The following is a 25,128-nucleotide window of genomic DNA, read 5'->3' as shown; positions in this document are numbered from 1 at the left end:
CATCAGTCATACTGTTTATTGTCTTCAAATTGATGTGAGAGTACAATGCATGTATGTATGGTTATACAAAGCATGGACATACAAATCCTTCAGTGTTCACAGTGGCAGACGCCCAGGCACAACGTCAGGTTGAGATAGGTCCCTAAACATGGGAATTATGGGACTATAAAGTGCTATTTCGGTCTTTGATTTGAAGATCAATTTATTGGTAAATTGCACCTTCCGCTTTTAACCCAACTCCTCCAAAAGGAAACTGCCTTTGAAAATACACATACATATTTTGGAGTGGTGCAGGGGTCTGCCACACTGGGCACCCAGGGAGCTGTTGTTGTGGGGGAGGGGCTTAAGTGCCTTGCTCAAGGGAAAAATGGCATGCAATGGCATCTAGGATTTGATTCCAGCAACCCTCCGATGCCAACTCACTTCCCGACAGATTTTTCCTATCAGAAATTGGCAACCCTCTGGTTCACCTCTATAACCAGGTTACCTGCTGCCCAGAACTGATTTCAAACATTTAATTACCTTTTTATACTTTTGGAATTAAAAAGACCAGTAACCATCAATCCCAGCACATGAGTAAGAAATAAACATTGTCAAGGAATACCATACTATTGTACGGGAAGTGGGGCCTGAGAACAAGATTGGTTGAAAACAGACACATCTGTGCTGTAGCTATTAGTGTTGTGTGTAATATGATGAAAAGACAAGTAATGTTTGGGCAAATATGAAAATAACTTTAGACTTCTGAGCCAAACCAGCACTGTCCCATTGAGTAAAAACCCTGTTAATGATCTAATTATAAAACCTATACTTCACAATAAGAATATATATCATTTGTATTGTAATGAACTACAACGTAGGTTTATAGGTGAGTTTACCTGAAATGTCAAGTCATCTGTAAATATTTTAAAGGCTACAATAAATTACTAAATACATCTTTCAAACACGCATTATATAAAACAGAGACGCTCCGCCTCGTCTTGAGAATCATTTGAGAGCATAGGCCTTACCATGAGGCCTCACCAACATCCCTGAATCAAACACATTTAGCGAAGCAAGTTTCATCGATCTTAATGAATTTCCTCTAAGGAGCTACTTTAAATCCAGAAACGGGGTATTTCTTTCAGCACAGAAAAACAGCTCCTGTCTGTACTGTGGAACTGAAATGTAACAGGCTTCAAGTCAGTCAGTCAGTCAACTACAACAAAGCACACAGAAAATCCTCCATCATATCCAAGTCCAACAGCACCTCTCTGAGGCTCTCTAGTGGCCAGTCTGTGTCAGTACACCACATCACCTCTGTGGCCATTGTCAGAAGGAATAGACTAAATGAGACCCCTGGGACATCCCAACTCTGATGTCACCCGATTGAAGTTGAAAGGTTAGGGTAGGGGTTAAGGTTAGGGTAGGGGTTAAGGTATGGACGTCCCAAGGATCTCGGATTGCACTAACAATCATCAGAACAGCAGCCTCTGCTCCAACAATAAACTATCCAGCAGACATTTCAGCTGCTCCTCTCCCAGTTTGATCTTGTCGTCCAGCTTGCGCTGCTCGATGATGAGGGCTGACTTCATCTTGACAAAGTGCTGGTAGTCTGCCAGGCTCTCGTGGCGGAGGTGAGCAGCCATGATGCTGTAAACCAGGCGCTCCCGCCGGTCAAGGTTCTCCTTGAGCTCTTTGGCATCTTCGTGTTGTCTGATCAACAGCTTCCTCTTCTCTGACAGGGTGCGCTGAGAGAGGGAGGGCAAACAGAGGGGGCAGATCAGTAGGAGGGATACTTAAAAAATGCAGGCAAGCAACTTCCTGATTAATGTACAGTACACACATCAGTTAATGTTGAACATGAATATTGTAAGTTGGTAAATGCAAACATCCCTTAACTCTGGTTTGTAATACCACTATAGCTTTGAGCTAATGCGGATGAGTGTTAACCAGCTAATCCTGCCTAACGAGTAGCGTGGGGAGTGAGCAATGTCTTGCCTTAACCTCCACCCTACCCCCTACCCTAGCCCCTACCTTCTCTTCTGGTGTTGTGTCTTCCTCCAGACTGTTGAGAGCGTTCTCCACCCTGGCCAGTCGGCCGGACAGGGAGAGCAGCAAACTGACCACCTTGTCCAGATCTCCCACGAACATCCTGAACTTGTCCAGCTCGTTGGGCTTGCAGACCTTCTGCACCATGGCCTCCACCTCGTCCCCCAGAGAGTTGTTATCGTGGACGTCCTCCTGAAGGCTCTCCCTGGCCTCGCGCAGCACCTGCAGCTTCTTACTCAGGCTGTCAATCAGCTCTTGCTGTGGGGAGAAAGACAGGGACACACAAGGAGATGACATTCAAGAGAGCCATTTCACATACTGGATAGTACTTGAAGCACTATCAGACCTGCCAAACCTGTCCAACTTAGAGTACCAGAAAATTGGTGATTCAAAGTTGTGCGCATAACACAAGCCAAATTGGGGTCCCCCCCATGCTGGTGCGTGGCTGTTTGGGAGTCTGATGCACTTATAGAATTGTACCAAAACAAGTCTAAAAGGTTGAAATACCTTCTTTCTTGACAGCATTCATTTTACACATATGGTAAAAGTCACTAACAAGATGTAACTAGAAAGAACACACAACGGGCCTTCTTCTTGGAAATGACATGTGCTAAGAAAAACGTTGTAGATAATTATCTCCATTCTACACTGTACATGCCCCCCAAGGTTAGTCTCTACAGTAGAGGAACTCTTATCACTTCTCAAACAGCTCACAAGTAGTGGCTTTTTAGACACGGTTCCTAGGCAACACTAAAAAGCAAAATCCTTTTGGGAAAAACAAGAAAAGCAAATGATCACACAGACCGCAAACTGACTACAGGCTGCCGCAAAGGGAATCTGACCGCTGTTCTCTAGAAGAGTGGTGTTTCAGTGCCTATTGTATTTCTTTGCGGAGCATACATTTCAGATTTTTGTAATTGATCAAATCTCAAAACTAGTGCAAATGCGTTTTAGAAGCATTGCCTCTATAGCTAATACCGGACACTCATTATTTTTTCATCATCTTCTAAACTCCCCACTCCATTTAGTGATTCTACTTTTGTAATGCTTTTTGTGACATGGATCATAATCACAGTCTATCAGGTTGCGTGATCCTCGTCATGTTACGTGTAAAACACAACTAATGGGACGCAGAATTAAATGTATATCACACTCCAGTTACAGTGTAACGGATGTGAAATGGCTAGCTAGATAGCGGGTACGCGCTACTAGCGTTTCAATCAGTTAGGTCACTTGCTCTGAAACCTAGAAGTAGTGTTGCACCGTGCTCTGCGAGGGCCGCGGCTTTTGTGGAGCGATGGGTAACGATGCTTCGTGGGCGACCGTTGTTGATGTGTGCAGAGGGTCCCTGGTTCGCGCCCGGGTCGGGGCGAGGGGACGGTCTAAAGTTATACTGTTACAACTGCAACCAGTTAGTTTTCGTATTTGCATTTAATTTCTTTCACTAGCAAATGCGAGTGAACTGCTGGCACTTTAGAGCCCACTGAATGTCCATCTTATGTTCACTAACGTTAGCTTGAAACAATCAGTGTTTACCTTCCCACAACACACGGAGTCGAAAAGGGATTTGTCCATGTGTTTACGTACAGCTGACAGTCAGGAAACTCAGCATCACAACAAACAGGAGGGGCAGACACCGGGTAGCTACGTCCAATAATGATGTATTCATCTCCATGTCCTTTGACACAAACTCTGTACATGTCTGTGTGTTGCAGCTCGAGACTCTGGATGTTAGATTTACTCAGTGGATATATTTTTATTCAACTGTATAATCAGGCCCTATTCATTTCTGCGTACGGTACTTTTAACTTGGATCTCATACCCATGTGCATGGATAGATAATTGCATAGTTGGTAAGCAAAATGCGTGCATGTTGGCAGGTCTGCACTATTCCTTGATCCTGGTCCTGGAGAGCTGCAGAACGGCAGGTTTTTGTCTTGGCTCAGCAGTGAACCACATTCAACTAACCAAAGTGTTGAAGATCAGTTGAATTGGGTATTACGACGAAAGCTGCAGTCCTGTGACTCTCCAGGAGCTGGATTGATGATCAGTGATTGATATGGCATGAAACAGTAATAATATGTTATATTGTCACATACACCAGACAGCTGCAGTGAAATGTGTTGTTTTAGAGCAGGGCTCTTCAATATTGTTCCTGGAGAGCTACTGTCCTGTAGGTTTTCACTCCAATCTTAATCTAGCGGACCTGATTCAATAATTAGCTGGTTGATTAGAATCAGGTTAGTTACAACTGGGGTTGGAGCAAAAAACCTACCGGAGGATAGCTCTCCAGGAACCGGGTTGGAGAAACCGGTTTTACAGGGTCAGTGTACTATGCTGTGTCTCTGTACCTTCTTGCTGGCCAGGTCGATGTCCAGTTCATCCTCTGAGTCTTGCTCCAGCTCCTCCAGCTCGTCCTCCTGCATGCCCTTCATCTTGTTGAGGAGCTCAGCCTTGGGCGCAGATGTACTGTAGTAGGTGGAGCTGGTCACCAGGGACCCTGTGGCAGCAGACATGCCCCCCTCCTCTCTCCTGGAAGGGATGGAGACAGAAAGCAGAGGGTTATTTAACCAATAAGGCCCAAGGACGTATGGTATATGGCCAATATACCACGCCTAAGGGCTGTTCTTAAGCACAACACGAAGCGGAGTCCCTGGATACGGCCCTTAGCCGTGGTATATTGGCCATATACTCCAGAGGTGCCTTATTGCTGTTATAAACCGGTTACCAACATAAATATAAAAGTAGTTTTGAGTCATTATTATCTGATACACACGTCTGGAATTCTGTTTTAGCCAATCAGCATCCAGGACCCAAACTACTGTGGCAGACCAGGGGGTTTGGTCAAGACGTTTACCCAGATCAGACACGGACAGAGAAGGATTAGCTCAGTTAAGGGTGTTTATTTAAATAATAAATCAAAAGAAAAAGGATAGGTCTCTCCCATGACACCCTCTCCGGGATACCGTCTTCTGGGCTCCGGATCTGGCTGTATCCTGTCGGGCACAAAACTGAACTCCCTCGTTACCTCTGCAACAACAACATGGGAGTCCTTTCTTCCCCCACCCTCCCTGTGTGCTGCCCTTCTGGCAGCTTAATGGGCCTCGCACACCTGGTGAGCAATCCGCCCTTGATTACTCACCAGCTCCCAATCAGCCCCAATTAGTCCTGGCTGGAGAGCCCGTCGAGACCTGGCACGTCCAGCAGATGGCGCCATCGCCTCGTGATGTATACTCCATCTGTTACCAGGCCTCGACGAGTCTCCCCCTGGTGCCTGACCTGCTGTACGCCACACTACCCAGTTTATAACTCTGGTTATTAGTACTGTATATTCCCTATGTAGTGCAATACTATTGAGAAGAAAGTAGGCAATAGGATGTCATGTGAAATGCAGGAGGTGACAGCTCAGTATCAATGGGCCAGAACAACTCCTACCGTTCTAAAATCTCAGAGAGGTCGGTTCAAATTGTAGGTAAAATGGAAGGTTTATGCCCCTCCTCCATTGTATTCAGTTGTAGTCTGTGGTTTAATATAGTGCCAACAGGGGGCATCTGTGTAAAGTGTTTAGAATTGAAATAACATGTTTTTGTCATGTATACATTTCCCTATACTCATCCTCTCAATGGAAAGAAATATTAAACACAACACCATAATGTGTTTTTTTAACTCATCTGAACAAACACCTCTGAAGTGGGAGAGGAAGTCAGTCTGATAAAAACGCATTTACAAAAAAATACACAGCACCATGTGTGATTATCTAGATGATGTTATGACTACCAGTAAATGCTCAGTTAATTTGTTCATAAATGTTATATTTCTGGACTGCCAGATCCCATTCCCAGTCAGCTCACCTGTCATCCATGCCCCTGGGCGGCAATCCCTGTTTGGGGGAGACTTTCCTCCTCTGGTGCCCCCCATCCAAGATCTGCTCCCCCTGGGGGAAGATCCCCCCCATCAGATCCATGGTGGTCTTCATCTTACTCTGGTCCAAGATGTCCACCAGGGACTTATCCTTGTCCATGATGTCTCTGGCCAGCTCCTCTCTCTTCACATCCTCCTCCGAGTTACTCTTCTGAGACCGCCCAGGGGACAGGGCCTCTTCTGGGGCTACAGTGAGGGTTGGGTTCCTGGGGGGACTCTGGGGCCCATGGCGTATGTAGGGGGTGTAGGCACGGAACAGGGAGTAGGGCTGCGGCTCAGGGGAGGGCAGGCTGGTCGGTAAGGGCGGGGGAAGGTCGGGCCCCTCTGAAACTCCAGGGGCCCCATTTCTCTCACTGTGCAGCAGGTACTGGCGGCTCTCCCTCTCTGTGGTGCGCTCAGCATGGACGATCTTCACAGGGACCTTCTTCCCTACACTGCTCATCTCCATCACAGTGTTTGTCCTGTTCTCTGGCCTGTAGAGACAACAGTAACTAGTCTTAACTTACAGTTATCCAATGTATTATGAGAAAAATGAGTGACAGGTGTTGTCACTTAAAATGACACAAATGATTGTTATGAACACATTCTTTAACCTTTAGTCTACTTTACAGCTCAGTTTACTGAAACAGAAATAGGATTTTATGTCAGGAGCCAGGAGTGACTCACATCTACCATATACAAGCTCACAGTCCATGTTACTGACTGACAGTGGACAGGTTGAGTCAATGGTAATTAAAGGGATGGAATGGCGCCGTCGACTGAAAGGTCATGCAGTCAGTCAATCATATGGCCAAATAAGATGACAGCCTTCTGTCGCCAGGCTTAATGTCCTGGCGACTGTAGCAAGAATACTGTGTGTGCCCCAATGCTGAGCAGCTAAACCAAATCATTGGGAAATGGATGATAGGAAAACTCTAAACCATTGCATTCTGGTCTGTGGCACATCATACCATGTAATTCCAAACAATCTACCATAGCCTCCTCTATCAATGTGCTGCTACTACGACAAAGAGAGACTTCAAATCGAGCTGCCTCACGCTACAGAATCAGGAGATAGGCTCCTGCAGGGGCTGTTCTGGCTTGGACAAGGCTTACTTACTGTAAGTAAAGCAACACAACACAGGTCAACAATCCTCAGTTACGTAAGGCTGTACAGTAGTTTGAGGGGAGCTGAGGAGACGGGCATAAGAATGCCAGTTAAGTTGCTTAATGCTTACCTGTTCTGGGCTTCATCCTGCATAGACACAGAGACAGGGGGCTGGTCCGTCAGCCTCTGTGGAGCAAACTGAGGAGAGGGAAAACTAGTCCCACCTGAGGAGGGAACCGTCAGACTGGCAGGCTGGTAGGAGAATAAAGGAGAGTGGGAAGAGGAGGAGGAGGGTGGCTCTAGTGTTGAATCAGCTGCTCCCTCCTCCGTGTCCAGTCCAGCGGTTCTCCCAGGGGATGGAGAGGGGAGCTGGGTGGAGCCCAAGGAGCAGGCTTGGTTTGGGGCAGGATCCAGCTCTGTGCCATGGGGGGAGCAGGTGCTGCTGGATGATGGATCTACTGGGTCAGCCTGATGGGTGCAAGGGACAGGCAGGAATTCCTGGGAAGACAGTCTGTAGGTGGAGGATGTGGTTGAGGGGGATTCCAGGCCTAGGAGAGGCCAATGTGGCATGATGATGAGGCCTGTATTCTGGGGCTTGGGAGCGGGCGTTGGAAGTGGTTGCTCAGACACAGAGTTGAGGGTGTGGTTGGAGGGGTACGCGGGGAGGTTGTGGGCGGGGTCCGCAGAGTCACATTTGTATCTGTGGTCAGAGGGGTGAGGGAGAGGGAGGGGGGTGGCCACATCTCTGCTGCTGTGTGGCTCTGTGTCGGTCAATCTTGGAATAGACGGTTGTGGAGGCTGTGGGAAGTGGTCGAGCTGGGCTGGCTGCTCTCGGCTCTCGCTCGGCCCTCTGGCAAACAGAACAGAAGAGGCAAAGATAAGACAACATACTCACACTAAGCACATATTCAACTGAAATGATGAGCAGAGGCCTTTCTGAATTGATTTATTCACAAATTCAGCACTTACTGTCCAATAAAAAAATAAAAAATAAAAGATCAACTAATCTCCGTAATAACACCCAGGGAGCAGGGAGTGGGTTTACAACCTGAGACCTGTGTTGACTGTGACAGCCTGAAACAGGTTTACACTTTTACCTGTAACTTTACCTGGGCAGGGAAGTTCCCTCCCAAACCCTGATCACCTGATAACTACACCTGGGCTGAACTGGCATGCTCCCCACTCGCCCTAACTCAAACTGATATTGTTATTATACTGTAGCACACACTCATGTACATGTGAGTGTACGTTACTGCACCGTCAACAGATAACTATCACCTTGAAATGTGTTCCAACAATAGGTGGATAGGTTAAAACTGATCTGAGAACAGAAACTAGAGGGTCGAGAAGAGAATAATGTGGAATGCTCACCTGGTGGTGTAACTGCCTCCTTGCTGGTCCCGTCTGTGATCCAGATTTTCAACAGAGTCTCTCCATGGCACAGGGATCTTCTGAAAGAAAATTAAGAACACACTGAATTGCCATAATATAGCTGGCCCAATATAACCTTCTGCTAAAACAGCACTCTGGCCAGCTGATTTAATGTTGTAGACAATACAGCGTGGACTTTTATATCTTTAAACAAACTCATGCATGTCTGTGCTAACGTAAAAGGAAGTCACGCAGATCACTTTACTACCACTACACTAAGAATCATTCGATGGAAACGCTTCACCTGTGTGTAGAAGTCTTGTGAGGGAGACGATCTGGACCTCTCATGGACACAGACAGGCGTCTCCTCTGTTCCCTGGTCCAGGATGTTGTCAGCAGAGTGGTACCTCCCCTGGGTCTTTGTGTCTGAAGCCTTCCTCTGCATGTTCCAGGTGACCTGGTACTCAGTGAAGGTCCCCAGCCTCTGCTGCTCCAGTAGGGCCTGTCTGCCTGCGGGGCTGAGGGGGTCTGGGTGGTGGTCACTGGAGGTCTCACTGGCCAGGCCTGACCTCCAGCCCTCCTCAGTTTCTCCTGAGTGGGCTCTCCCTCTGGTCTTGCCCTCTCCGTGCTCCAAAGTACTGGAGGTGGTGCTGGAGCTCTGCTGGGCTGACTTGTGGATGGTTGAGATGGGTCTGCAGAAGGCAGGTTTATCAGCCATTTCAAAGAACTTCCGCCGGTCTACAAACGACCGTGCTGTTCCAACAGGATGTTCTCCCTCACCCTCCACTCCCAGCTTGTTTATCTTGTCTGGCTCGGAGAACGAGTGGACCCTCTTGTTCAGAGGGAAACGCTTGCGGCCGCCAATGCGGGAAACTATGTGTGAGTTGGGTTTGGTTAACTGAGCCTCCGACCCTGACCCGGGAGGTTCTAGGTCTCTCCTCCTAAAGGACGTGGCCTGGAGGACCCTAGCCTGAGCCTCCTTGAGGTGGTCCTTGTAGGATGAGGAAAAGGAGCTGTCGGAGGAGGTGGACTTCCACCCCCCCGGGTCTGTCTCCTCCTCTGGCTCCTCCGTTTCGCTGGTGCAGGTCAGCGTGGCAGCGCTCCGGCTTTTCTGCAGCTGGGCCCTCTTTAGCTGGATCTCGTTGCGGAGGGTGGTGGCGTATCGGTCGCTGCGTCTCGCCAGTTTGCCCGTTGCCGTGTTGTCCATTAAAGCCTCCTGTATGGCGTGGCTGGCGTCTCCCCCGCCATTGGGTGGTGGTGCCGTAGCAGGGTGAATCTTCTCCACCAGGCTCCTACTCTCCTGAGCCAGACTGTGGAGCATGGGTGTCTTTTGAGAAGAGATCTTATGGTTCTCCTGAGAGACCCAAGGGTCTTCTTCTCTCAGCGGTGCCGCCTTGTGGTCCTTGGGTGGACTGGGAGAGTAAGAGCTTCTAAGCTGGGCCTCTGTAGAAGGTCTCTGGCCCTCACTCCTCCTCTCCCTCTCCTCAGTGGTAGGTTTACCAGATGAGGATAAGGAATTAGAGGCTGTGTGCTCGTAAAGCAGAACGTTGGCCGGTTTGACATTTCCGTTCCGCTCCTTGCTGTTGGCGTAAGGCGGCTGAGGATGATACTTGACCTTGTTGGTCTTGTGGGAGGAACTTGTGGAACCCCTGTCGTTGGAGCCCTTAGCTAGCTCCATGTCAGCCATCCAGACCTCTGATTTGCTCTGTCTAACACGAGTCTCTGGCTGGCCTGGCTGCTTGGTTGTGATGCAGTAGTACCTGATGTGTCCTCCGCCGTCATAGTTCTGGTCGATGGTCGAGGTGGACAGGGACGTGGTGGAGGACCTCACGTGGTTCCTGCGGTTGGTAGGGAGCTCCTGGAGGCTGTGGTAGTAGCTACCGACGCTCTGCGGCTTCGGTGGATGTGGGGTGGATCTGGTCTGCAGGTAGAAGGTGCTTTCGTCGCTGTACTGCCGCTGGTGGTTGGGCAGGCAAGCGAAGGGAGACTGACTCTGTCTCACATCCTGGCTAGACAGCGAGAACAGTTTGTTTGGGTTGCTGAGCTGGTTGTGGTTGTAGTCAGGTGCTCCTGCTGCTATGTTTGGGTGGAGGAAGTCTTTCTTGTGAGGTGGAGGGTTGTAATTGCACCTGGGGTCTGGCCCATTCCCATCGTGAGAGATATGGTTGCCCCGGCCTCTGTAGCTGCTGTTCTCTGGGGCCTCAGACAGCTTGTCCACCCCTCGTTCCTGGGCCTTCATCTGGCCGTGTGGTGGAGCTCCAGTGCCCTCTGTGTAGGCAGGGTACACCTTGGTGGCAGCAAAGCTGTCACTGCGCAAGGGAGGAGGAGGAGGAGAGGGGGGGGCTGCTACCTTCCTCCTCTCTGGGACGTGCCACACAGGGCCTATGTGCGATCTGCCAGAGACTGAGCTGGAGTAGCGGGAGCCAGGCTGCTCCTCTGGGACTGTCCTGGGGCTCTCTGAGCCTCCGTCCCCCTGGGGCAGCTGGAGGTACCGGCTGTGGCGCTGCTCACCCTGCCTTCCGACCTCACCGGTCTGAGTCTGGACCCCCTTATAGAACACGCCGCCCTCAGTCACCGCAGTGTTGGTGAGGGCCAGAGCAGGCTCTGGGGGAGGGCTGGTAGAGGACAGGCAACTGAAGGCTGATTCGCTCTTCCCACCAGACCCTCCACCACCAGAGAGAGGCTCAGCACTGCGGTGGTACCTGCTGGGGGAGAGGCATCCTGGTGGGTAGGGGTGTGAGGGATGCTCTACTCTCTCCATACTCCCCACGGAGCTGAACTGGCTGGATAACTGGCGTAGATTCGAGTCGTGGTCCCCGCAGCTGGAAAGGTCTTTTGTGGATGCACTAGAAATCAATACAAGGAATTGTGTTAATAATCTGGTTAGCAGTAGCTAAATTAGATATCTATTAGGTATTATTAACCATTTATTATGCCTTTATTCAGTGTTTTCTTGTTCTTTGATAACTGAGCTACTCTTATATTTTTGTATACAATGAGTGGAGATGAGAACCCCATAAGAATAATGGCTGCCCCTACCTCTGAGGAGATGGAGTAACCATAAACTCTCTGAATGTAGCGCAGACACATTCTCTAGGAACTGCGACGACCCTAACGGGCAGTGTCTGAGTAACATTGACACTAGGAGAAGGAGGTCATAGATTCTTCCAGCAGCTCACCTGACTTCATGTTTGACCTGCCACACAGGTGGAGGTTCTATGTGACTCTCTGGGGGTTCGGGGTGGTCCTCTGTGAACTTGGAGGAGTGCCATGAATGGGGCCGGGAGACTGGTTCATTCCTCCTACAGAGAGAAGGTTAAGGAAAGCATGTTATTGAAATGCAACTAATTAAAAATAGAAGGTAAAAAAAAAAAAAATATTCATTCTCATTTCAGTCTCACCCCTTGAAGCGATTCTTCCTGATATGCATGTTGGAGAGAGGTCACAAAAATATCTAATTCAGTAAAAAAATATTTAAAATACACTACCAATTGTTTTTTTGTTTTTTTACATTCATTGTGTGTAAGATATGATCCAAAATAATGAAATATAGACCTAGACAGATACAATGTGAAGCATTCACTGAACAAATCTGACACATGCACAAGGACCACAGACAACTACATGCCACGTAATGTTGGAAGCAGGATGCAATGTTGTTGATGTCACCCAGAGTGGGATTGGGTTCAAACATTGAAAGTCACAAGGGATCACTGAAGAATCGGTTTGGGATAGCTAGTGTACTAGAGGAGGTTGCTATTCCACAATACCTCATAGAACTTCGTAATATCTTGGTGAGAAAGTTCCTGGCCACATGTTTGTCAGTTTCTGATTCTGATGGCATGGTGGTCTGTGAGACAATATCCACCATTTTCATTTTCCTGGGCATGCAGCAGAGGAAGACATAAAATATTGTAAGAATTCCTGGTCACTATCATTTTAGTCATTTAGCAGACGCTCTCATCCAGAGCGACTTACAATAGTGAGCACATACATTTTCATACTGACCTACCAATTGAGCTACAAAGGACAGAAGATCCTCAGTATACTGTTAGTGACTGACCAACGACAACAGTGCACCCCCTTCTGGCCAATAAGAGATTTATGCTTGATATTCATTGTATGGTATGTAACACGGGTGACAGACCTTCATAATCAGTAGTTCATTAGGTCAACTCTAAGAGGTCCGATGAATCAGTCCTCAAACGCAAGAGGAAACCACCATTGCAGTAGTAATCTATGAGAAATATCTGTTATTTAGAAGAACACTGAGACAGAATAGAAATGACCTTTAACATGGTCTGTCTGGTGGTCATCCCACTGCCATATGGCTGTACGGCAACAGACAGAGAGATCACTTGAGTGTAAACAGCATGGTGTAGACGGGGGCTTCGCCTTTTGAATCAGTTAGAAAGATGAGATCAGTGGTTTCACACTATGTCCAAGCTGGTGTCTGTTCAACACAAACCTGGGTTCAAATATTATTTGAAATATTTCAAATACATTTAGTGTTTGCTTCAGCCTGCCTGGAGTGCTGGATGGGTGGGATTTGCACTTTTACAGCTATTCCATTGGTTCCATTGCGCCGGGAAAGCTCAGTCAAGCCCAGATAATGAATGTGAAATTAAATTAAATAGTATTTGAACCCAGGTATGGTCGAACAGGGCATTTTCAGTCCCTTTTCTTCCACCTGACAAACACCCAGTTGGCTCGACCAGAATGTACTAGACAAGACAAGCGTGACACATTGTGGACTACAGATACTGTATAAGCATAAGGCTAAGAGCCACCCACTCAAATCCTTAACCTCTCTGATCTACGATACAAGACTCCTACATTCCATCATGGGGCCAAAGGAATGTGAAGATGCATTTTGATTGGCAGTCAGCCCCACAGGAGCTCTGTCTGAAGTGGGACATCAACGTTGGCAATCTTCCAAAAGTTCAGGCACTTGGCTCATGGAGTCAAGCTAATTTATGGGAGGGAGGCTGAGGGGAAACCTGAGAAGCTCTCCTCCTCAATAAGAAGAAGCATAAAGACAGAGAGCGTCACGTCACACACACTAAGACAGACCATGTAGACACACACCCCCTTCCTTCCTCCTCCAGTCAGTCAGTGGTCCTGAGAGTGGTATGCTGCCCTAGCAGACCCCTAACAGCTCACAATAGAAATGCAAATGGATTTCTAGTCAGGAGTCCTTATTGTCAGGGTTACAGCTGAACTGCCACAGCTACCCAGAGGGGAGGAGGAGACGTTGGGGCTAGTTTAAGAAAATCCTCCTCCGGTTTCAGTGAAAACGACATTCGAAAACAAACAGTAGCGAAACTGACCCAATTGGGTGTGAATATCTAGGCTATGCGGGCAGCAAGCGTGAAAAGTGTAACCTAAACTCTAGGCTTAGATAAAAACAGAATAAATCAAAAATGAAAGCTTTGTAAATACACATGGAGGGAATTAGCATTTCAAACTGAAAGAGATTTATTGAAACCAAATTTTAAGTTGCTCGGCGTGGAGTTGACACAGCATTAGGTAGGGAGACGGATGAGAGATGGAAGTCCAATGAGCTTAATAAGAAGAAATCAAAGAAAACTTACCAAAGAATGATCAATCTTGCTGTGGCATTTCAGATGCACTCTTTTGTTGTCAAGTTCTCTTTCAGCAAATAACAGCGTCTCAGAGAGCACTGATAAAGCAGGCTGAAAATGACTGCTCCTCTCCTCAGAGCCTTTCTACGCAGTGCATTCCTTTGAGACACTTCAATGATTGACAAGGCACTTCTACAGACCCTGGTCAGATTTTACAGCTTCTTTGGCCAAGGAGCTATCTGTGCAAAGGAATTCTCCACATCCATAACTTCTGCTGCATCAGTCCAATCACAGAGCTCTCAAAACACAGAGATCGAGAGCTCTTCTACCCTGCTCTTCACACACACACACTGACCGACACTTCATCTTGGTGTGGCTACAACAAGTGTGTATCCTCCCAGTGTTGTAGTCAATGGGATATTTCCTAGGGGATTGTGAGGATTTACCTCGGGAGGGGAGGGGCCATGGTTATTGTCATGCCCAGTGTCCTCGCTGTAGATCAGTCCATGGGGCTTTCTCATTGGCTCATGGCCCATTAACCACTGGAGTGGAGTTAAAAAAGTAAGATTGCTTGCATGGTCAGTCAGCACACACACTCGATTTTAGTCACGCGCGGAATCCTGGCATGAGACAATCAACAGGGTTTCACCTAATTGCAGTTAGCTTGGACATGTAGATTAGTTTTAAACAGTTCCAATTCCAGAGGAATCTGTAAAGCTGATTTGACGACAGCATTACAAAAACAGGTCATTGGCAACCAACCAATGCGCACCACACAGTTGGCGTTGGGAAGTACGCTATATCGTAGTGACGAGACAGAGATCTCCACTTAATTAACGGAGTCATAGGTCAGCTGACAATGGAGAGAGGAACACAGAAAAACAACTGATCCTACCCCCTCTTGTTAGTGAACACCGCAATGACCTTGATGGCAGAAAGACAAGGCCAAGATAACTACTTGACTTCTCTATCCGAATGATATCAGTCATGGTGGAAAACACAGCAACTTGATACAGACGTCCAGTGGAGATGATTTAGTCCTGCAGTCGAAGAACAAGTGTCATCGACAGGTACTCCACCATTACATTCCAGAATGGCGAGGGGGGTTGGCGGTGGATGTATGTAAACCAAACACTGCAAGTCCCTAGACACAATCGATCCCCGTTTAAAATAACAGTAAACATTTCTAAGAGAAGAGCTATTTTTCGACTGGTTCAGATAACGAGGGAAGAACCAGTGACTCTAATAAGGACCTAGAACTGTTGAATCACCACCTTGCTGGACCGAAGAACCAAACCCAAACAGAATCAGGCAGTGTGCCCTGCTATGCCCAGGTCCACTGAGCCCCGCTGCCTCTGCTTTTTAAAAATGGGGGCCGAATGAAACAAGCAACACAATAGAAAGTGCCTGCGTAATCACAGCTGGGCTTATCGGCTGGTTACAGAGAGGAGACCTCAGCATCAGGCTCCACACCCTCGTTACATGCCGTTCTGTTCCTACAGGGTTCAGATACCAGCCTGTAAAATAGTGGGTATAGCATGTGGCATAGGGACGACGGTCAGTCCCCTTTACCATCATTCTACAAAAGACATCTGGAACAATAAACTGATGGCCTAATAAGTCCTAACCCAGATCTGATAAAGTCACCCCCAAAAATGTCAACTGTCTGTCTCAGAGTAAATGCTTACTCTAGAGTTGAACAGTTTGTCGTTGTGTGGGAGTGGAGGTAGAGGGGAGAGGAGGCCCTCGCTGTCATGTTAACGGTTCAGTGTTAATCCAGGGCTTTGCCTGAGGATGGGAGACTTCCTGCCTGACAAGAGTAAACACTATAGGATCTTCCTCCTCACATGTTTAGGTTGACTATACAATAACCCCTGAAGGATCATTTAACCACACAGCCCAATTCAATTAAAAGTTGAGGAACAGTTGAAAAGAAGTGCCTTGTTTTATTTTGGCTGTCAGCAACCCCGTTTTCAAATCTGATCATGGAAGAAGACAAAACTAGTGTGTCATAGCTAGAATAAAACAATACAGACAATTGTCACTGTGCAGCAAGATACACCACCAAAAATGACTATTTTTGAAACACTAAGAGTCCTAAAAGATACGCTTTACAGCAGATAAAGGTTCAGTGCCCTCCTTGTCCTGTGAGTCTCACTTCTAGATAGCTCTTTACCACTAAAGTGAATAACAGAGAAAAGCATACCTGAAATGATGTCTTCAGTCAATTCCTACCCTCCATCCAGGCATATCAAGGGAGATACAATTGAAACCACCCCCAGAGCCTGGCTGTCCTCATTTGACTACACTGGCTTCCCAAAGCAGAGCTAATGAAAACAATGAGCTCTAGTGAGACAACCTATCCCAACTAGCAATGTCAACTCACCTAGGCAACATGGAACATTCCACTTTCCAAACCAAGCGGGGGGAGGCTAAATCTACAACACATTTTTTTTTAAGAGTTAATACAGTAAAAGACGATCTATCCAGATACTCCACAAACTATGGAGTCTACACCAGGAATAAAACATCTACTTTTACACTGGTTCGTATAGGATTTGCATAAGATTCAACCGTTTTTTTTTTTTTTACAGTGTTTACTACTTTGCCCTCTCTCTAAGCTGAGCGAATCCATGCCTGTGGCTTTACAAGTTGTAATAGGATTCAGGCATTAAGATGCTGGAGCCAGTCAGCAGGGACCTCGTATGATGTTATGAGGCACGAGTTACACTAAATTACTGTAAACATATTTAATTGGATTCAGATTCTATATATTTTTTTTAATCAGTTTTATGCAAGTATATGCCTCAAGTGTGGCCTACTATACTACAACACACTTGAACAGAAAATAACGTGTTTATAAGAACACAAAAACCAGAGAGAAATTCGACAAAATATTTTTTTTAAACATTCCGATTTTCATAGAACACTGGGAGTTACGTGAATTCACTAGGCTTATATTACATATAAAAAAGCAACTTTGTCCACTAGATGGCATGTTGTTGTGCCTCTTCTACTGATCCCATCCTTTCTGCAGTTGTTTGTTCTGGTTAGCAGCAGGGCGTGTGGAAGACCAGAGTCCGGAGAGATGAAATCACATTAACAGAAGAATACAACACAGAGGTGTGAATGTCTGATTGAGGAAATTCAATACTGGATGCCTAAATAAAAATCAGGGTTGATCCATCATTGGCCCCCATTCAATTCACTGTGTGTGTGAGAGAGTTAAAGTCTCAAATCCACAGGGGGTTCACAAAGAATTCACCTAAGAATACTCTGCATGCCTTCTAGACCAGCATATGGTCATTAGCTAGTTACTGGTGGTGCCAAAACGCAGCGGGTTGGCAGTTTGGCCATGGTCTATTCACACACACAGTGGTCTTTTCACACATAGGGGCCCTGCCTGTTGAGTGGTGACAGTCCCCTACCACCACCAGCTGTCTCGGTCTATCTATGTCAGGGACAGCCAACGACACAGCCACAGCCAGGCAGCTAGACCAGCCAGCCAGGACCCTTGAATTCAGACAAAGCCCCTGGGACAGAGCGCTGGTTGGCCCTGGCTCCCCAAACAATGGCCCTAACTGGTCCTCTTTGTGTGATTGACAGGGTGCACTCACATGGGAAATGGTTCCCCTTTTGTTCCGTGGTCCCGTCTCTAATGGTGTCATAGGCTAGCTAGTGTATCACACACACGTTTGTGGCCGACTGATAAACTAGATGACCGCCTCAAATGATGCTATGGTGCTTGAGATGTGCGCAAGTAACATCATTGATTTACATAAACGGAGGTTTGCTTTCAATTGCCAAGTTATCTCAGAAAACCTTGGCATTAAAAGGGTAACATTCCTGAGTAATGAATGAGTCATAATGAGGAAGGGTTTGACCTGTAGTGGGGCAGTCGGAGCTGAAAGTCAGAATGATCAAGGGTCTGTCAATGGGATTTAAAAGTGTAAGAAGCATACGGGAAACAGAACCGATGGGTGTCTCTGGACAGAGTGATGTCTGGTGATGACAGAGAGCCGAGGTAAAGTGGGCTAAAGGTCCCCCATGTTTCGAAACTTGGCATACATCTCGCTCTCTCTGCCCCTACCCTCGCCCACTACTCCCCAGATACTCCTCTGTGCCATTTAATAAGAGTCATTATCTAACCTGAAATAACAGCCGTGACACAGAGAGAGAAGTCTGGACAATGGGTCCATTGTCTTCCTCAGCCAATGAGAAGGGAGGCCCAGTCAGTCTCTACAGGACATGCAGCCCCCCTGCCTAAGTCATGACATGGGCAGTATATTTCTGCTGTATACAACCTAGTTGCATTCCAAATGGCACCCTATTCCCTATACAGTGCACTACTTTTGACCAGAGCCCTATAGGCCCTCGTGAAAAGTATTGCGCTATAGAATAGGTTGCCAGACCCAGACAGCCAGCCAGAGGAGCATGATAAAAACCACAACACTGAGGCCGTAAAAGTCTGGTGTTTCTAGTGTAAATATACACTGTAAGGCACTAGATATTAGTGTTGCACGGTGTACCAAAAGTTCTGTACATTTTCAATATTAAAACATGAAAAACGGTTTGGTACTAGAATTTGTTATTTTCGGTACTTCTGTCAAATATCAGCGCAGTCAAACCAAACGAGAGTGTGCTCGCATACACCCTTAAGACTAGAAAAAAAGCAGCAATAGTACCGTTTCTCCATTTTGAGACAGCGTAGCCAGTAATACACTTCATCAAAATATTCAGTTAATCTAACTCAAGAAATCTGTCATTCATTTGATGGGGGGGTCCAAAGAGAGCTTAGTCGTGCAATTTTACATCTAATTAAGTATTTTTCTGTGAAAACATTTGCATGAAAACGAGTCATCTCTCTTTGTTGTTATTCAAAGACATTCTTGAAGAATCCCTACAGTTGACCAATCGCCGACGAAGGAGCGTCGACTTCAGCTCCGAACTTCGGCTTGCCTCCAGAAAAAATGTTGTGTGCCCGAACAGCCTTTAAAAATATATATATATTTTTTTTAAACTTGCCGAAGTCCAAAACATCATCATAATATATGCACGAACTCTACCGAACGGTTTCGGTTGTGAAGCATGCGACGCCTTTATAGCGCGAGTGTCTGCTCCATGGCCTGCACTGGGAGTCTGGGCTGTTAGCTTATGTTAGCTCCCCACTCATGATGCATAGAAATTAACACACTTGAATAATGTGACACGGCATGTAGAAATGTTGAAACGGTTAATTACTGATTCACAAAACAATCTCCATACAGGCTACAACACTTTACAATGCAAGAAGAAACCAGTAGCTTCCAGCTTTGTAGGCTAACTTCCCTTTCTAGCTTACAACTTAAGCTAATGTCAATTCACTACTCTCTGGTACTTTGTTTGAGGAACCATAATGCAAAATATTCTGATTTCAAGGCAGATTGCCAGCAAAACTTAATTAATTCACTTAAATCAACGTCTCTCCCAAAGACGACCTATTCTGTCTCAGTTTATTGACTGTGTGTGTGAGAGAGAAAATAGGGCTCTGGTGGCCGCCCCACTCTTGCCTAATGAATGACATCATTACTGGTTAGAGAGACTTTTAAAGAGCACTAATAAAATAAGTTACTTCTATGCAAATGTTGTTGATCAGTAGAATAAATGGAAGGGAAACTGTAGCCCGATGAAATCAGCCATAACAAGCTCAATCTTGATTTACCCAGTTTATCAAGAGATTTACCATTCAAATAAGTTGTTATGTAGTCAGACAAAGTCAAATTGATTGTATTATTGTATTTATTAATGCATTCATGGCCGTCTCTGAAAAAATGACATACATCAAGTGCCATTCTGTGACTTTGGCTAAAATGTTATTTTTTTATGTGGTATAATGATAGTATCGAGTAGGGTTGTGCCGAGAAGTCGGACAAAATTTGTATCGTACAGAAATGGGAAATTTTCCTGATACAATTATGATCCCAGTATTTTTTGTTATTATCCGTGATATATATATATATATATTTGGGTGGCAGCACGCACCTATCAATCAAGTGCAAGGTGCTATGTGGTCTAAATAACTCAACTGGATAGTTTGCCTGTCTGTGAAGAGAAGGACGGGGCTGTACGTTAATCCTGTTGCTCTGATTGGATAAAGTGAATCTGTATTTCTCCATCCACACTCGCTTCACTTCGTAATTTCATCTGATCACTTCTCCTCGCATGTTCCGGTCTGATCATTTAGATTGCTGCTGCCTCCTGTTTGCCTGCTACTATGATAAATCAGATGGTCGAGAACGTTTGCTAGCCAGCAAGCTATCAATGTGCATAATATCTAACAAGCGGCCGAGGGTAGAGAAAAAAGATGAACCGCCGATGCGCATTCTCTGACTGAGTGACAGCAAACTTTTCTGCCTGTTGCAAGTTGAGGAAACAGACACACTTGATTGGTCTATAAACGTGCAGGGAGATAAGTAGATGTCAAAATACCTAGGCATATTAAAACACTTCCGTTTTTGCCGATCGGACTATTAACTGTCAATTTACAGATACGATTAGGAATATGAGTACGGCCATGTTGGCAAACCACTAGTATCAATTATTGTGATACTAAACCTGGTATGGAAGACAACACTACTAGATGTACACTCTCACAGGCCTAGACAGCTCCACCCATCCTCCCACAGCTTTAAACCGTGTATCTGCTTTTCCTTCTTCACATGTCTTAACAGCGTTTGGAGCTCAGACAATACATTTTACACTTAAGTCATTTAGCAGATGTTCTTATCCAGAGCGACTTACAGTAGTGAGTGCATACATTTTCATATTTTGTTTGTACTTGTCCCCCATGATAATCGAACCCACAACCCTGGCGTTGCAAGTGCCACGCTCTACCAACTGAGCCACACGGGATCATAATGAGATTACGCACAACACATCCCACCCCATGCTCTGAGCCTCCCATTCGCTATTGAGCAGTCTAGTCGTAAATGAACAAAGGAGATATTTGCTGGCATTGACACTTTCACACCTACCAGAGAATGTATGAGAATGTGTTTTATGAACACGCCACGAAGTTCAGAGCATTCCTTCCCCTATAGGGCGGTCTTCAATGTTCTCTACACTGGCTTTCTCTCACTGTTGTGTGAAGAGGTTAGTTTGCTCACATAATTTAAAGGCATGTACTGCATCCCTTCGCTGTTGGGTAGATATCATAGATATCTGTAAAAAATTAACCTCCACACTTCTTTACTAAGCATAGTAGATATCACGGATGAAAGAGTGTAAAAAAATAAATAAGTGAAGTTCGTACCTAGTCCTAGTGTAGACATAACAAGCTGTGGCCCTGCCCTTCGTGGTTTAGTAATGATCAGTTAGCATTCCACTCTTCCAGTTCAAACTAAGGTATACTGTACTTTATGACCAAGCAATATTCTATAAATGACATGCGTCTAGTATAATGACAGTCCTGTCTATGCATGTCAGTGGTTAGAGTTGCACCAATATACAGTCCCTGAGGCCATAAACATTGTCTTCACAAATACAGTACCAGCCAAAAGTTGTTTTGGGTTTAGTGGGACTATCGTTTGTTTTTCAACAGGACAATGACTCAAAACACACCTCCAGGCTGAGTACGGGCTATTTGACTAATTAGGATAATGATGGAGTGCTGCATCAGATGACCTGGCCTCCACAATCACCCGATCTCAACCCAATTGAGATGGTTTGGGATGAGTTGGACCACAGAGTGAAGGAAAAGCAGCCAACAAGGAACTCCCTCAAGACTGTTGGAAAAACATTCCAGGTGAAGCTGGTTGAGAGAATGCCAAGTGTGCCAAGCTGTCATCAAGGCAAAGGGTGGCTAAGAATCTAAAATATATTGATTTGTTTAACATTTTTTGGTTACTACGTGATTCCATATGTGTTATTTCATAGTTGTGATGTCTTCACTATTATTCTACAATGTAGAAAATAGTAAAAATAAAGGAAAACCCTGAAATGAGTAGGTGTGTCTAAACTTTTGACTGGTACTGTACATAAAATATTCCCACCTGTTAACAAACCCCAACAAAGGGCAATGTGTGACTGTAGCACCAATTACAGCTGCAGCCTCATTGCTTTACGTTTCATCCCAGCAGGTCAAAGTGTGTGAACTGATACACCTCCAGCTGGTTCTGAAATTCCCTTTCTGAATGCACCGACTACATTACACAGGACTCCTCGTTTCCCAAGATAGTGTCTTTGTGGGTTAAGGTTAGCTTGTTTGACACTTTGCAGACACTTGAGTCCAGAGTGAAAGTCATTTGTACAACAAAAAAAACTTTCTTCCTGATATGCCCAACTCGTGTGCTGCATTTGGTATTGTGTGTCAGTTTCGGATAAAACAATATATTAATGTACATCCGTAAGTTTAATGTATACCATTTTAAACACATGGGCACTTCTCAGCACAATGGGAGAGATGGTACGCAGCAATCACTCTATGATAGTACCCATTGAGACATCCTGTATTCAATGTCTGTCATATTCAATTCAATAGAAATGTATTGTGCCTGGGTGTAAGGGTAATTTAGTTGCAGCTCATAGCCCACCTTCTGACGACCAGGGCGAGGGTCTTGTGGGAGCTTTTGACCAGACAGATGGCCTCCTGCCTGGATCCACTGATGGGAACTGTGTTGATGTTGACGATCTCATCTCCCACCTGCAGGCTGACGGTCGCCGCCTTGCTGCCCTCCTCCACCTGAATCACACAACAGGAATGTTTAATTAAAGGTGTTTATAAGTAGTTTATTCATCATTAATAAAACAGCTGTAACATACTGGGGCAAATTGAGATTTCTGAAGTGAAGAGTATAAGAAAACAAATACACACAGATAGTGTTGGCAGGGGGAAAGGGGCCCAGTCAAGGGATGCTGTCTGATAGTTATGTGGATAGAAGAACATGTTACAGACTTAATGTCTCATTAGTGAAGTATATTTTAATAACAGTTCACTTTCCATAGTTCATCAGTTTAGAAGAATATCACATTCCATCCACAGACTGTGTTGACAGGACCCTCTCTTCAACTCTGCCATGCTGGCATTGAGTCAACTTCATTAAAAATGGTTCTATCATATCCACCCTTCCAAATCCCCTCTATCCAGCCCCGTCTCAACGTTCAGAGGGGGACTAGTCTACTACTGACAAGCGAATGGAGCAAGTCACAAAGTTATATGAGATGTATGCTTTTGTAAATTATATCAATCTAAAATGAACAGGATGGATTGTTATTTCGTGTAGCTTCTGAAAGTGACGAAGAGCTGGAGAACACAAGCAATATGGCGTAAACCCAATCCCTGTAAGAGTTGGTGGTCAGTGACCATGGATCCGTGCTGAGTCCATTGTGTCCAGCCTGCACTGGAAGAATTATACTGTGGCAACCTGAGAGCTCTGATTTAAAAAAATGGAACCATAAGCAACTTGAGAACGGTTGGAGCAGACTTGTTGCACATTCCATCACTTATTCTCTACACATACAGGAGTACAGGAGAGGGGAATGGAAACAGAATGGAGAATAGAAATGGAAATGGATGGAAACAAACTGTTTCCTCATTCTGTTGGAGAGCAACATTGACTGAGCCAATCATGGTCAGCCACTGCCAAACACACATTATCTTCACTTCTGCATTCCTGAATGGTTCCTGGTACTGCTGTGATGAGCATGGAAGACAGCGCGCGCGCCCCCCCCCCCAAACACACATAGAACAAAACTTGTGGTGACTAGTAGAGATGTGCTCAAGACATTGGCCAGGGCAGAAGTTTAAAGGTGAAAACATGCAACATACCAAAGGCATAAAGGCATAGGGACAGCCCCAACTATTTCTGGACTGAGAAAACATGTGAGTGTTGGATGAAACACACACAGTTAACCAATCAGGAAACTACGGTGATGTTCCAGTGTTTAATCTCCACACAGCCTTATTTTCATAACAGGGGAAACAGGAAAGGTGAAACCCATCCATGACAGTGGAGAAATAATTACATTTAAATTGTTTTTATTTGCATAATTGATCTATGGTACATGTTATTGATGTTAATTTGCACATCTGTTGTTAACTAGTGTGGCTAAAGTTAAGTCAATAAGGGTTCTCTGTATTTATCTTTCTTCATCCTAATCATAGATAGATAGATAGATAGATAGATAGATAGATAGATAGATAGATAGATAGATAGATAGATACCTTGGTTATGAGCAGTGGTTCTCGGTGCTCCAGACCTCCTCTCAGAGTGAACCCCCAAGGCGCCCCACCAAACAGCAGGACATCCACAAATCTATATTCAACATCATCCTGAATCCCGTCCCCGACACCCGTGAATCTGTCCGCGTCTAGGAAGGCTTTGACTTCTCTGGCTGACATCCTGAACTCGCTTCTGTAGTCGACGACGTCCATAATGTTGAAGAGGGATGGGAACTCTTGACAATCAGAAGTTCCCGATTAGCCCCCCGTTTTATTTCACAATATAATGATCAACTAACTAGTCACTATAATTTGCTGTCATATGTGAACACCTGCCATACTCCATACACGATAATGCGTTTAGCTGATAAATAACGACTACCCTCAGCTTGTGCAGTTGTAGTTTATCCTGGTAAGACGGCGAATCGATATCAATTGTCCTCTTTCTTTCGTTATGTTTTCCATCACCGACATCTTTACCTCGTCACTCATAGTAACCAACGGTGACGGAAAAACATAGGTCTACCCTCCTCTCCAACTGTGCCTATTCAACAGGCATAATTTGATACCTCACGCATCGTTTTCAACCAGCTGGCTTCTCTTAAGCAGACAACAATCCAAAGTTTTGACACGTCTGAAAAATACATGGTTAATGTTTTAGAAAGCAAAAAAAAAACTAAATCAAATAGTTTAGGCAAGCCTACTTGAGGAGAACAGGAAAAGAATACGAAGTCAAGTGAAAACCCAGTGTTGAAGGTCTGCACTGAACAGGCACCTGCGATGAGACACCTGCATAGACAGAAATAGTAATGGCGTCTTTTTGTAGGCACTATAATCCGCCATGGTTCGTTCGACAAAGCCTATGGAGAAAATTAATGACGTGTTTGGATAAACGCCGAGAAAAAGTGTGGTAAACACGGGGTTAGGCCATTTTA

General features: G+C 45.5%; 1 protein-coding gene across 6 annotated transcripts; it reads right to left on the bottom strand.

The window, feature by feature from the left end:
• Position 1: 1 nt before the first annotated feature.
• On the bottom strand, positions 2–25,128 carry LOC139566303 (protein Shroom2-like). Of its 6 annotated transcripts, none has more exons than XM_071387392.1 (10): positions 24,197–25,123; positions 22,566–22,714; positions 11,590–11,712; positions 8,715–11,256; positions 8,411–8,490; positions 7,170–7,889; positions 5,883–6,425; positions 4,383–4,563; positions 2,017–2,289; positions 2–1,730 (listed from the first exon to the last, which is right to left on the bottom strand). In XM_071387392.1, the coding sequence occupies exons 1-10, from the start codon at positions 24,404–24,406 to the stop codon at positions 1,458–1,460; spliced, it is 5,094 nt and encodes a 1,697-aa protein (XP_071243493.1). In that variant the 5' UTR covers positions 24,407–25,123; the 3' UTR covers positions 2–1,457. The 6 variants fall into 6 exon arrangements, with proteins under 6 accessions (XP_071243493.1, XP_071243494.1, XP_071243496.1 ...); XM_071387393.1 differs by having other exon boundaries at positions 8,411–8,487; XM_071387395.1 differs by lacking the exons at positions 22,566–22,714; positions 24,197–25,123 and adding an exon at positions 16,202–16,338.

This window comes from Salvelinus alpinus, chromosome 38 (genome assembly GCF_045679555.1).
Source record: "Salvelinus alpinus chromosome 38, SLU_Salpinus.1, whole genome shotgun sequence".
Taxonomy (NCBI): domain Eukaryota; kingdom Metazoa; phylum Chordata; class Actinopteri; order Salmoniformes; family Salmonidae; genus Salvelinus; species Salvelinus alpinus.
This window is presented reverse-complemented; position numbering and strand designations above follow the sequence as displayed.

Coding starts and splice junctions, on each gene's coding strand:
- LOC139566303 (XM_071387392.1), bottom strand. CDS start 24,406: ATGGACGTCGTCGACTACAGAAGCGAGTTCAGGATGTCAGCCAGAGAA. Junction 11,713..22,565: donor CTCGCCCTGGTCGTCAGAAG/GTGGGCTATGAG, acceptor TTCTCTCTGTAG/GAGGAATGAACCAGTCTCCC. Junction 7,890..8,410: donor GGAGGCAGTTACACCACCAG/GTGAGCATTCCA, acceptor TCTGTTTGCCAG/AGGGCCGAGCGAGAGCCGAG.